Below are 14,204 nucleotides of genomic sequence, written 5' to 3' on the forward strand. Positions count from 1 at the left end.
TCTTCAGATTGGATAATTTATACTGATATAGCTTCAAGTTTACTGATTATTTATCATTGTGAGCTCTTCTAGTGAATTATTTCATTTTAGTTATTATATTTTTCAGCTTCTGAATTTTCATTTGGTTCTTGTTTCTCTTTTAAAAATAATTTATATCTCTTTGTTAAGATTTTCTGTTCATTAAGTTACTGTTGTAATGCTTTCCTTTAAATCTTTTTGTTGTTGTTGTTAATCCTTACCCAGGGATATTTTTCCATTGATTTTTAGATAGAATGGAAGGGAAGGAGGGAGGGAGGGAGAGAGAGAGAGAGAGAGAGAGAGAGACAGAGAGAGAGAGAGAAACATCTACGTCAGAGAGAGATCAATTGATTGCTTCCTGCACAACCCCAGGTACATGCCCTTGACTGGGAATCAAACCCACAACCCTTTGGTCCAAGGGCCGATACTCTAACTGCTGAGCCAAACCCATCAAGGCTCCTTTAAATCTTCAAACATGATTTTCTTTACTTCTTTGAACATATTTATAATAGCTGCATTGTAGTCTTTGATAAATCAAACATTTGGAAACATTTGCATTTTCTTTTTTATTTGAATGTTTCATAATTTTTTGTTGAATAATGAAATATTAGGTAATATATTGTAGCAACTCTGGATTCTTACTTTACCTCTTGAAGGTTGTCATTGTTTTATTTGTTAATCTCAGGACTAAATCTGTGAAATCCATCTTCCCTGCCAATGCAGACTCTGATGTCTCCAACAGTATTTTTCTTTCTTGTTTTTATTTTTAAGCCTGGTTTCCTAGGGGTTGCTTCTATGTCTGCATTACTTACTGTTCAACCAGAGATTGGTGAGAAGTTTGCTAAATAACCACAAGCCAGTAAGACTTTTTCTCTCTGCTTATGGTTCTATGTGTGGGTGGGGGAGTACAACCTTCAGGCTGTTTTCAGGCCTGCCCTGGCTTTTACTTTTCACCAGGCTCTCGTGTTTCCTCTGCACATGTGCACAGGCTCCACTGGCTCAGGGCCTCCCTGGTTTCTGTTGTGCATATATCTAGCGTCTAATTAATCCAGGATATGTGGAGAGCTTATCAAACTGCTTATGGCTATCTCACCCTGCCCCCTGGAACTCCCCATTAAATCCCTGGTTAGTCCACCAGTCCATACCTTGCCCCAAACAGCACTGAAACCTCAGCCTCTCAATGCTGCTGGCTATTCCTGTTCTTAACACTTAAACTGACCATGCTCCAAATTAAGTGAGGTCCCTTTACTATTGGCAGTGAAGCAGCTGTTTTTCACAGACTGCTCCTCCCTTGCTAAACTATAGCAACTAATAGAGCAAGGAGCCAGGGTAATGGGAGCAGCCCCAAGCAAGAATATCACAGATTCATGCTGTTCTTACCCGAAGTCCAGTGATTTTCACAGTGAAAAAATGATTGTTTTGGCAGTTTTGTCCATCTTTATAGTTGGGATAAGATTTTGTGGTCTCCTTTCTCTATCATGCCTGTAATTGGAAGTCTTGAAATTTCTCAACCACCATCATTATTGTTTCATGTATTGCCTCTTCCACATTCTATCTAGTCTTTCCTCTGAAACTCCTATTAGTTGTATGTGTGACCTTTGTATTCTGTCCTCCATGTGTCTTAACCTCTTCTTCATTTTTTTCCGTCTCTTGCCTCTCTATGCTCTCTTCTGGTAAGTTTCTCAGATGTACCTTCTGGTTCACTAATTTTTTTCTTCATTTGTATCTCATCTACTATTTAACTCATTAATTATGTTTTTAATTTCACTGACTTTTTTTCATTTCTAGAAATCTGATTTGTTTCCCTTTAAAATCCTTATAGTCTTTTCCAAAGCTTTTATTCTCTTCTTATATTTTCAGTTGTATCTTTTACATTTTAGAACTTTTAAACATAGTTTAAAAGCTAATATGTTTTAACTAAAGTAACACTAGCTGCTGTTATAGGTAAACCTTGAATTCTCAATGGCTTAACTCAATAACAGTTTAGTTCTTGCTTGTGTCATAGTTTGTATTAGTTACATATTGCTAACTAAATCACCCCAAACATAGTGTCTTAGAACAACAAATATCTATTATCTCACAGTTTCTGTGGGTCAGAAATCTGAGCACAACATAGCTGGGTACCACCTGGATCAGTGTCTCCCAGGCTTCAGTTGGGGTGTTAGCCAGGGCTGTAGTCATCTCCTCGACGGGAGGACGACCTGCTTCCCTGCTCATTCACATGGCTGTCGGCAGGCCTCAGAGCCTTGCTGGCTCTTGGCCAGAGGCATCAGTTTCTTGACATGTGGGACTCACCACAAGGCTACTCACAGCCTAACAGCTTACTTCCCCCAGAGCAAAGACTCTGAGAGAGTGAGAAAAGGTATCCAACACGAAAACCACAGCCTTTTTGCAATCACTTCTCAGAAGTGACATTCCATTGTATCTGCCATATTCTGTTAATTAGAAGTGGGCTAATAAGTCTAGTCCACGCTCAGTGGGAGGGGACAGCACAAGGGTGTGAATGCCAGGAATAGGAAATCATTAGGGGCCATGTCTGAGATCGTCCGTCTCTCAGTTTAATATTAGCTCATCTTCAACAGAGCTTTATCTCTGAGAATCCTGAGCAGCCTGAGGTAGGAGTAGGTACCCCAGAAAATATTTTGCAGTCACTTCTATTAGACTATTATTGGTCTGGGACCATTTATATTAATTGTTAATTTAGGTGGGTCTGGCCCATGCAGGCCCATGCAGACACAGAATCCTGTGTCTGTATGAAGATTAGCTTGTGGGTACACATTCTTAGAATATCTGCTTCCTTTCCCTTCCCTACAGTGCCTAGACTATAGCCTAGCTTCCTTATCATCAATCTGTGCTAATAATATCTTTCCCTAGTCTACCTTTTCATCGAAGGTTTGGTTTTCCCTTTCTTACTTTTATGCAGGTTCTCATTCTGATTCCGTGCTTCACGTGGTCCCAGAGTCTTACAGCTGCCCCTGTAAGACCTGGGTGTTAAAACCTAAGCCCTTTGTTACTGAGACCAACACCCCAGCACCCCACCGTCCACCTCCACTGGGCTGTTTGCAGCCTTGGCTCACACAGTTAATATTCTGATTTTCCAGTTTCCTCTTTGCTTTTGTCCTCTAGGGACTTATCTTGCTTTCTTGTGAGCTCAGCTATGCATATAAAGCAACGTTTGTTATATTTTATCTGGTGTTTTAGAGTGGTTTGAAATAGGAGGGTTTTTCAAGGGTAGCTAAACTAAATGACATATATAAAGTATACAGCATGTTGCCTAGCCCCCAGTTGGACCCACCAACTCTACCGTGGACAATTTTCAATCAGCCCCAAACAAAGTATTTTATTCTAAATATCCCACACCCTTGGGCATATTTATTGAGCCTGAGCCTGGTGTAGAGAAAGGCTCAGGTTCTTATTTCCCAAGGGGTTTCTTTTGACTTTGACTCTTCTGAAAGTGGGAGCTGGGGAGCAGGGTGGAAGGCAGTCCAGGAATAATAGGAGAATTCACAGTATAATGTTACAATTTTATAATCGTAATATAGTAAAGATCAACTCAGGTGCAATATTCCTCGGAGAGTCTATATGATTCTGCATTTCCCTTGGGTCCTGGTCTCTGGTTCAACTCCAGAAACTCTTCTTCGCCTATAGAGATGGGAGGTGTGTGGCCCCAGGGAGCTTCTGTCCCCCTCTGCCCCCCTGCCTTGTATAGAGTTAGTTGTAGGGATAACATATGGTTGGGATTTCAAGAGCGCAGAACCCTTGGGAAAGAGAGGTCTCTGAGAGGCATTTTCTCTGTGATTTAAGAACCTCCTGCTACTAATAATAGTAGCTGATGTTCATTGAGCATCTGTTATATTCCAGATATTATGCCTACCTAGTGCTTTATGCACAGAAGAGGGCTGGAGGTATAGAGATAAGCTGCAGAGTGAGAGTCCTTCCATCCTTGGTATTCTGAGTTCAGACCAGATGCTCTCTGCTGCAGTTAGGTCAGCTCTTCCATGTTCCACGAGGGACCCTTGTGCCTCATTGGTTCTGGTGGGGGAGTATCCTGAGCCTGGCCTAGAAGTAGCAGGCATTAGGTCAGTTCCTGAGCTTCAGGAAATACCCTGCCACTGTTGGTCCTTGGTACCCCAGAGGTCCACAGATAGGAAACTGAGAAGGGAACTCACAAGAGTCATGGGGAAGCCAAAGCTGCCACAGGAGGGTGGCTTATGCCAGTCAAATGTGAGTGAACTTAATTTCAAGGGATCTTGGATTGATTTTTCCATGGCCTATGACTTCTGTACACTTGTAATAAAGTTCCTGTAGAAAAAGCTTCCAAAAGAGGTCCAGATAGTCCTTTGTTAAACTGCTGGTCCCACATTGGAACCACTGAGTCTGAATCTCCAGCAAATTTGGCTCTGAGCTTCAGAGCAGCCAAAGCAAAGAGAGGCATATAGTTAAAAAACCCTGGGGTCAGATCCTTGAGGTGGGGTCTGAGTTAATGTCTGTTTAACAAGCTCTCTGAGAGATTCTGATGCTCAGTCAGCCTGGCATGAGAGCCAGGAAATCTGGCATTTAACAGGTTTTACCACATACAAGCTAGGCATCCTTAGATAATTCATCTGCACTCTTTGAGACTTAGTTTGCCCGTCAGTAGAATAAGATAGAAATTCCTCCTCAATTTGATGCAGAATCTTGTGATACCATATTATGCTTTGTAAAAAAAATTCTCACCTGAGGATATTTTTCTATTTATCTTCAGATAGAGTGGGAGGGAGAGAGAGGGAGAGAAAGGGAGAGAGAGAAAAACATCTACATGAGAGGGACACATTGACTGATTGTCTCCCGCACGACCCCAACCAAGGCCAGGGACGAACCACAACCGAGGTACATGCCTTTGGTCGGAATCGAACCCGGGACTCATTGGTCTGCGGGCTGACGCTCTACCACTGGGCCAAACTGGCTGGGGCACCATATTATGCTTTTGAGGTTAAGTTATGGAGACATTGAGGTGCATTTTACACATGGATCAAACCACTCCTTTGGGCCTCCGTGGACTGTACATAAATATGATGCCACGAGCCTTTCCTGGGAGATGTCACAGATGCAGCCATGGGATACCTGCTGTCACACGCACCATGTGGATTCTATTAAGGCCCTCGTCCATAACTTCATTCCGTGGCATCTACATAATCACTCATGGGAGAATTCCTTTTGGGCTTAGTGACAGGAAGAGTTGTGGTTCTCATGAGCGTTGGCCTGTGTTTACCAGATAGGTCCCGAGACCCGCACAGGCCACTGACTGGGCGCTTACTACCTGCCAATATCTCCACAAAGTGCCTCACAGATTCTTTTTTTGACTCCTTCAAATAGACCATGGAGATGGTACTATTCTCATTCCCATTTGACAGATGATTAAACTGAGGCCCCAAAACTTTAAGTAACTTTCTCAGTCACTGCTAGGAAATAGCAGAGCCAGCACTTGAGTTCAGGTGGTCTCACCTCATAACCCGTGCCGGCGACCCATAGGCTATGCGCCTCAATGCTCTGGCTGCTCTGAAACTCAGGTCAGATGTGCACCCATCCTATGCTCTGGGTGGCGCGCTTACCACTGGCCCACTCTCTTTTCCTACCTTTATTTTTTTCCTTTGTGCCAGTTTGCTCATATAACACAAATGAAGCTGCAGCCTCCGTGGTATATTTAGTCTTAGTGCAGTATTGTGCGACATGGTTCTGTGAACAAAATTTTTGTTTTGCTTTTTCCTTAGTTGCTTTACTTTTTTTTTTTTTTTTTATCACTGTGAATTCTGCACCACAAAATATCAGAAACAAGAGCAAGAACCTCGTCCAGAAATGGCTGAGCTTTCCTTAGGGGTGGAGGGCAGGGAAGGAACCCGTGAGCCAAATCAGAGCCCTGGTTAGTGGGCAGAAAGTGGGGGGAGGCCTGGAACATTTGAAGGTTAATAATTTTTGCTCCATCACTTACCCGTTAATTTCTGTCCTGCTGCATGGTATGTATCTCTACAAATGGTTTTCAATCAGTTTTACAATGTAGTGGATCATAAATAATAAAATAAAAGCTGGCCTTCCCTGCAGCCCCCTACCCACATACTGGGCAGAAGGTGGCTGTCAGGTCCCTGGTCCTCTTCCTCAGCGTCAGATGAGAGAAACATGAGGGGCTAGGAGTAGGTGGAGAGGAATATGGGGTGGCCTGGAAGCTGAGGTACAGCCACACATCTGGGAGAGGCATAGATGGGGTGGAGGGAGGAGTATTTAGAGGAAAGACCCCTAAGTCTTCCGAGATCAGACGAGATCGGGCGCGTTCAGGGTGGTATGGCCGTAGACTAGACCCCTAAGTCTTAAAGAGCCTTAAGGCATTTTGGGGAGCAGCACAGGGCAGAGGTGCTTCCATCTTTTTTTGCAGAGTGAGGGTTTGTTTCTTTCAGCCCAAATGCAGAAGACTTGCACAGAGACAGTCTCTGCAGATCTAGACAAATTCCAAAGGCAAAGGGTCTCAGAGACAACCCCACCCCATCCTAGCAACCTAGTAACTATTCTGTTGGCCCCTGTCCCCAGCTCAGCGAGGAGCTGAACCAGCAACTGGAGGCTGTGTGCGGGTCTGTGTTTGGGGAGCTTGAATCCCAAGCCGTGGACGCCCTGGACCTGCCTGGCTGTTTCCGCATGCGGAGCCACAGCTACCTCCGGGCCATCCAGGCCGGCTGCTCTCAAGACGACGACTGCCTGCCCCTCCTTGCTGCCCCTGCCTCTGTCTCAGGGAGGCCCGGTTCCTGTGAGTAGCCTAGTATCCAGCCTCAGCCAGGCCCTAGCTTGTAGAGCGCCCTGGGTTCGGGTTCTGGCCCCTGCCGCAGGTGTACTGTGTGACCTTGGGCAGATCGCTCACCCCTCGGGGTGGATGATGGGGAGAACAACCCTTGGCTCTGTACCTAGCAGCACGTGGAGCCCTGGGCACCGAGTGGGTGTGTGGGGTGGTCGGACACAGTCACTTGCTCCGACGCGTTTCTCACCTGCGGCGTCTCGCGTTCCTGTCCACAGCCTTCAACTTCAGAAAGGCCCCGCCCCCCATCCCGCCGGGAAGCCAGGCCCCGCCCCGCATCTCCATCACTGCCCAGAGCAGCACCGACTCCGCCCACGAGAGCTTCACCGCGGCCGAGGGCCCCGCCCGGCGCTGCAGCTCCGCCGACGGGCTGGACGGCCCCGCCATGGGCGCGCGCACTCTGGAGTTGGCGCCGGTGCCGCCTCGGGCCAGCCCCAAGCCCCCCACACTCATTATCAAGACCATTCCTGGCAGGGAGGAGCTGCGGAGCCTGGCGCGGCAGCGGAAGTGGCGACCGTCTATTGGGGTGCAGGTATGGAAGGAGAGGGCAGACAAAATCTCGGGACCTGGCCGGTGTGGGATGGGTTGAGTGGGTTATTGGGGGCCTTCTGGACACACAGACCTTCTCCTTGGCTTACTCTGAGCTGCAGTTACCCCTGTGCCTAGTTGTGGACGGGGCTGCTCCAACTAGCCCCAGCCCACTCCCATGTCCCCATGGCGAGTGGAGAACCAGAATTTGCCACCTTGATGCCGCTGACTTCTGAGTCTCGCATCTTGTTCGGGCAGATTGTCTTTGCAGGATCTGCCAGCTGACTTGGGGCTCAAGCATTGCTGGCCTTTCTGCCTGGGAAGGGGTTGCATCCTTGGTCTAGTCCCTGCCACTGACTCCCCAACCTTGCCACCAGGTGGAGACTATCTCAGACTCAGACACGGAGAACAGGAGTCGAAGAGAGTTCCACTCCATAGGCGTACAGGTGGAAGAGGACAAGAGGTAGGTCTGAATGGGGTCATCTCAAGCTTCCTTGCAAGAAAAGAGGAGAAAGGGTTGCATATTGACTTCACTGGCCTGGTCTCCCTGGGCACCCTCTCTTCCTGGCTGAGACCAAGGCCTTTCATTTTTATTTTTTTGTTAATCCTTATCCGAGTATACTTTTCCATTGAATTTTAGATAGAGTGGAAGGGTGGAAGAGTGGGAGGGAGGGAGGGGGTGAGAGAGAGAGAGTGTGTGTGTGAGAGAGAGAGATTGGTTGCCTCCCGCACGACCCCGACTAGGGGATTGAACCTGCAACCCAGGTATGTGCCTTTGACTGGTAATCAAACCCCAAACCCTTTGGTCTTCAGGCCGATGTTCTAACTGCTGAGCCAACCTGGCTTCCTTTTAATGGGGAGTAGTCAGAGCAGCTGCCAAGGTTATCCAAGGAGATGGGCAGTCATCAAATCTAAAGTGAGTTCTCTTTGTATCCATGCCTGTCCCAGGTGGTCTGAGGTGGACAGGAGATTTACAGTGGTTGAGGAGAGGGAGTGGTAGGGAGAGGTAACAGGTAGGTGCTGAGTGGATCTCCAACAATTGTCCTTTACGGATAACAGGATTTGCAAGCCTTTGTTACTTCCTGTGGTGTACAAGTATGTGAGTTACATAAATAAATAAATAGGAAGACTGTGTCTCAGGGGCCCCTGGCACATATAACTACTCCTCACTTGGCTCACACAGCATTTAACCAGAGATACCTATTATATGCCTGGGTCAGTGGTGTACCCGAGATGGTAAAATTACCAGCAGCCAGCATTCTGGCATTAGGGGGCCTCAGAAACATTGCTTCCCTAATTTCTAATGGAAAAATTAACATTGTGAGCTCTGGAGGGAATACTGGGAGACCTCCCTCTCTTGTTGAGTTCCTGTGGGAAAGTGCTTTTTCTGATGACCCTGTGGCAGTACCTATGTGGCCCATCTGCCCACTGGGTTGCACTGCTACCAGGCCAGTGGCCCTAAGTATGGTGTCTGGGAACCTGCCTGGGGCTGGCTGTAGGAGTTACACGGTCATCTGTGTTGTTCAGGACATACCCTCTGGAGGAATACACTAGAGTCCCAGTAGCAATCCCTTGCAGCTCTCTCAGTTCCCAGTTGCCATTCTTGGGCCTCCCCTAAAGTTCTCCCAACTATATCTGGGAACCCCTTGCAGAGTCTTGTGTGTGTGTGTACCTGATCAATTCTTGGGGTTCTTGTGGAATTCACCATCTTTCTCCACTTGTACTCTAGCCCCCGCTGCAGCTCCACATGCTCCTGAGGCTGGAAATGCCTCCATCAAGGGTGGTAAAGATTTGCTTTTGTTGCCTCCATCACTCCCGAAAGCTACTGTCCTCCAAACTCTTAATATTCTGCAGAGATCACATAAAAGTAGCACTTTATGATTAACCCAATTCCTCAAGTCCATGACTTGAGTTTCTTGAGAGGTGGATTAGGAGATATCGATGGACGCAGCTGTACGTTCAGAACTCTGCCTCTCCACCCCCACTCGAATACTGCCCCACGGATCGTAAACCAAGCCCATGTGTTCCCACTCACTCCAACGTGAGGCTTCCTGCTCTCTCATCCAGATACACCTCTGGGGTCCGCCTATTTCTCCTAACAAGCCTGAATCCTGGGAAGAGTGCAGTAGGCATTCTACTGAGACACCAGCTAAATCAGCAAACTCTGTCATTCATTCATTCAGAAAATACTTATTAAGCATCTGTTATATGACAGCTCCTGTTAAACTCAAGGAAACATCAAAGACATGACTCTTGCCCTCATAGAAGTTATGGTTTAGAGGGGAATCAAGGCAGTGAATAAGTCATCCATGAATAAAAATATGATTACTCATTACAGTATAATATGTAATGGAGTATTATTACACATTATGGTGGGACTGTGAAAGAAAAAAAAGGGGGCTAGGAGAGAAGGGACCTTATTTAGCAGGTGATATTTAAGCTGAGACTTGAGGATTACAAGGAATACTCAGGTGATGGTTTGGGGAGAGAGGGGGAATCTTTCCAGGAAAAGGGAATAGCATATGGGAAGATGCTGGGGCCTGAAAGAGTTTGACCTGCATCAGGAACTGGAAGAAGGTTCCCAAGGCTGCTGTGGAATGAGATGGAGCAGTGGCATGGGTCATGCTGAACATGGGCATGATAAAAAAGTAGAATTTAATTATAGCTAATGAGTAGCCATTAAAAGATTAAAGAAGGAAAGAAGGAGTATGACATGATCTAATTTATGTTTATAAAAGATCACTAGCTGCTGAGTGGAGAATGAATTTGAGGGAAGGAATAGTGGTATGGGGAAGAAAGGTGATGGTCTTATGCATTATGGAAGATCTTGTGCTGGGGATTTTTTCTATTGTATTTTATAATTTGGGCACTGCTGGTGTATGGGGATACTGTTAAGTTTTATATATTGGTTTTATATTTAGCAACTTTGCTGCTTTCTTTTATTAGGACTCATAATTTATCTGAAAATCATGATGGGTTTTCTTTTTATTAATTCTCACCCAAGGATATATTTTCCATTGATTTTTAGAGAGTGGAAGGGAGGGTGGGAGGTGGGGGGGGGAGAGAGGGGAGGGAAGAGAGAGAGAGAGAGAGAGAGAGAGGGAGAGAGAGAGAGAGAGAGAGACATCCATGTGAGAGAGACACAATGATTGGTTGCCTCCCACATATACCCTGACCAGGGCTGGGGATTGAACCTGCAACCCAAGTACATGCCCTTGACTGGGAATCGAACCCGAAACCTTTTGGTGTGTGGGCCGACGCTCTAACCACTGAGCAACACTGGCCAGGGCTGGGTTTTCTATAGTCACTTTTTCCTGCAAATGAGGATATTTTGTTTAAATCTGTTTTTCTTTTAATTTTTTTTTTTGTTTGTTTGTTTTTGTAACAGTGCATTGAGTAGGACTTGTAGTTGGCTGTTGAGTGTACCATGCTTGTCCCAATCCTGTTGTGAGTGGGTATTTTCTCAATTCCCACTCATAAGTATGATGATGTTCACTACAGGTTTTGATGAATACTATTTATCAAGTTGAGGAAATTCCCTTCTATTCTTAGTTGACTAAGAGTTTTTATTTTAATTTTTTAAAAATAGAAAATGGGAATGGAATTTTTCAGAATTTACTTAGATGATCATAGATTTTCTCTTTGTTTTTAATGTGGTGGATTATATTAATGGATTTTTCTGTGTTGATCCATTCTTTCATTCCTGGGTTAAACTCTGCTTGATACTATTATCAGTTGGGATTGTTTGGCTGTAATAGGGCTTCAATAGTGTCTTAATGTTTTTCCCTTTCATTAAAAAAAAAAAAAGCCTGGATATAGAAGTGAAGTGTCAGGACCTGAGGTTCCTTCTATCTTGCTGCATTTCCACCCTTTGTGTATCATCTCACATCCAAGGAGCTAAATGAAGGTCAAGCTCTAGCTGTTCTGTCTGCATTTTGAGCAGTAGGAGGGAAGGAGGGAAAAGGAGGGATGCAGCCCTTCTTTTTAAAAAAAGACTTTCTGACAGTTACATACACTTTCACCTACATCACATTGGCTGAAGCCTCCTCACATGGTGCTATCTAGCTGCAAGGGAGGCTGTGGAATAGACAAAGAGGAAAAATGGATACATTGAACTCCAGCAGTTTTTTTGTTTTGTTGTTGTTGTTAATCCTCACCCAAGGATACTTTTCCATTGCTTCTTAGAGTGGAAGGGAGGGAGGGAGAAAGAGAGAGAAACATAGATGTGAGAGAGACATCGATTGGTTACCTCCCGCGACCCCAACATGGGTCAGGGATGAAACATGCAACCCAGATATGTGCCCTTGACCGGGAATCAAACCCAAGGCCTGTTAGTCTGCAGGCTGACGCTCCAACTGCTGAGCCAAACTGGCCAGACCTAAAAAGTTTCCATTTGCTATGCTTTTCTTTACTCTGCTCCTCCCCTACTTTTCTGCCTTCTATTGAACTGATCAAGTTTATTTTATGTCTCTTTTTTCCCCCTCCACTGGTTTGGAAGTACATTTTAGTAGTAATTTTTCTCAAAAATTTAACAAATATATTTAGTTTTACATTTTTCTAATAAAGTCTAAAAGTAGTCATGATTTCTGTCCTTCTTAGGCACAAAACAAGTACCTTGGAACAATTTAACTTCCTTCTTATCTCTGTCCTCTCATCCTCCATGTTATATTTATCTAGTATTTTGATTATTACCTCTTCGTTTTTTCAGTCATCACCAGAGGACATTTTTCCATTGATTTTCAGATAGAATGGGAGGGAGGGGGGGATGAAGGGAGAGAGAAAGAGAGAAACGTCGATGTGAGAGAGACACATTGATTGATTGCCTCCCATACAACCCCAACCGGGGCTGGGGATTGAACCTGTAACCCAGGAACGTGCCCTTTACCAGAATCAAACCTGAGATCCCTTGGACTGCAGGTGGATACTCTAACTGCTGAGCCAAACTGGCCAGGGTTGATTATACTTCTTCTCTTTTGGATTATACCTCTTTAAAAAACTGTTCTAAATCAGTTGTTGTTATATCTTTTATGGTTTAATAGTTTAGTTTTACAAACTTGTTTTAACAATTTATGTGTTTACTATTGTTTGTTGCTGCCCACTCCTTCCTCATGGGTTCAATTTCCTTTATGCCGAAGTACTTCATGAGCTTGAGACCAGTTTTAGAGTTAATATCTCAGCTTGAGGTTTCTGTATTTCGCTGGTAGTACTCATTTGAACCCCACACCCACACAAAAAGCAGCCTTAATGTTTTGTTTTCTCAGCATCTTACTTCCTGGCCATTTTTCCTGAATCATGATGTGAGTTTTCAAGTCAAGGTTTTAAATGAAACGACCCTTTCTGGCTGCTGGCTTTATGCACAGGGTCTTGTTCCAGCTCCCCAGGATGCGCAAGTTTAGGGTCTTTCCTCTTAATCTCCCTGGGTGTTACCATCTAGCCTCTAGCATATGTCTGGCCTGATATTCCTGTGGCTCATTTGGCTTAGATTCCCACTCGCTACTAGTGTTTCGAATTTCCTTTTTGTTTCTGGTACCTGAAGATTTCTCTTTTCTATTTCAGGCTTGGCATTGTAGCAAATCCACCTTGTTCACTTTACTTCAGCCAGCATTTCTATATGTTTAGGGGGTGGTGGGAGCTTCCTAAGTTGGTTCAGTCTACAATATTGATCAGTTGTCTGGACTAGGCTGATAGCAGCAGATACGGAGAGAAGTGGACCACTTTGAGAAGCATTTGGAGGGAAGTCAGGAAGGGCGGGGACAGGCAGACAGTGAGGTCTTCCTTGCTCTTGTGTAGGTGCTCAGGGAAGTCTTGGAGGGTGGGCCAGTGAGATGGTGTTGGGTAAATGTCTAAAGAACTGAATTACTCGGGACTGATCACATTGGAACTTCAAAGGGGGTGGCAGGTGGGGAGAGAAGAAATCTGGCATGTCTTTCTGGCCAGGCTCCCTTGCTTGTCTGCTGTAGGTATCCTTAGTTATACACCTGCACTGTCCTTTCTGTCCCCTGTGTCCCTGGCACTTTCAGTCCGAGTTACCACACACCATGCCCCAACTGGCACATAAAAGTGAGCCATGAATACCAGCAGCCTTCCTAGGCAAATATCCAGGACTAGCTGCCACCCATGCTCTTGGACTCTCGTCGTTGCTCCTGTCTCATGGGTCTCAGTATCTGTCTCTCTCTTTCTCTGTACTTGGCTTTTAAAACTTGCCCGGGAGCCAAGGTCTCTCTTTTCTGCCTTGCAGGGTGTTCCTTGCTAACCTATTGGGTGAGGAGTTCAGATTTATTGCCTCTGATAGCTGGGAGTCGTCTGTGGGTCTTTCCAGTTGCCCATCACTAGTGGTGACTTGGCTTAGAAATACACAGGTGTGGGAGCTGGTGACCCTTCAGTTTCATCTCCACTGGACCCCCACCCAAGGTTCATTGGTCCACAGATATTTGTTGTATCCCTATTAGTTTTCAACGACTCTGCTGGGCAGTGAGGATACACACATGAGCAGGACCAGACATAGCCCCTGCCCTGTGAAGCTTATGGCCACGTTCATCTAAGAACCTCATAAATGAAGTAGAAGTAACAGCTGTGCAAGGTGCCACAAAGGAGAGGAATGCACACTACAAGAGTGTACAATAGGGGGCGTTGACCCAGCCAGAGGGGTCAGGCATGGCTTCCCCGAGGAAGTGACATTTGAGTGGAGATCTGAAAGATGAACAAAAAGTAACTGGGTGAAAATGGGAGATAAGAGTGTTCCAGGCAGAAGGACCAGCATGCACTAAGGCCCTGTGGTGACAGGGAGCATAATTAAGAAACAGTTACCAGCTCTGTCTTAGGGCATCCCACCTTCTTCCCA

At 45.5% G+C, this 14,204-nt stretch overlaps 1 protein-coding gene across 1 annotated transcript in view; it reads left to right on the top strand.

The window, feature by feature from the left end:
• DLGAP3 (DLG associated protein 3) overlaps nucleotides 1–14,204 on the top strand; it is a 55,648-nt gene that overhangs the window by 30,475 nt on the left and 10,969 nt on the right. The window contains exons 6-8 of the mRNA XM_036256363.1: nucleotides 6,577–6,790; nucleotides 7,054–7,367; nucleotides 7,741–7,826. Of these exons, the coding sequence (XP_036112256.1) occupies nucleotides 6,577–6,790; nucleotides 7,054–7,367; nucleotides 7,741–7,826 (614 nt within the window). The remainder of the gene's footprint in view (nucleotides 1–6,576; nucleotides 6,791–7,053; nucleotides 7,368–7,740; nucleotides 7,827–14,204) is intronic.

This window comes from Molossus molossus, unplaced genomic scaffold (assembly GCF_014108415.1).
Source record: "Molossus molossus isolate mMolMol1 unplaced genomic scaffold, mMolMol1.p scaffold_m16_p_12, whole genome shotgun sequence".
In the NCBI taxonomy this organism is placed as follows: Eukaryota; Metazoa; Chordata; class Mammalia; order Chiroptera; family Molossidae; genus Molossus; species Molossus molossus.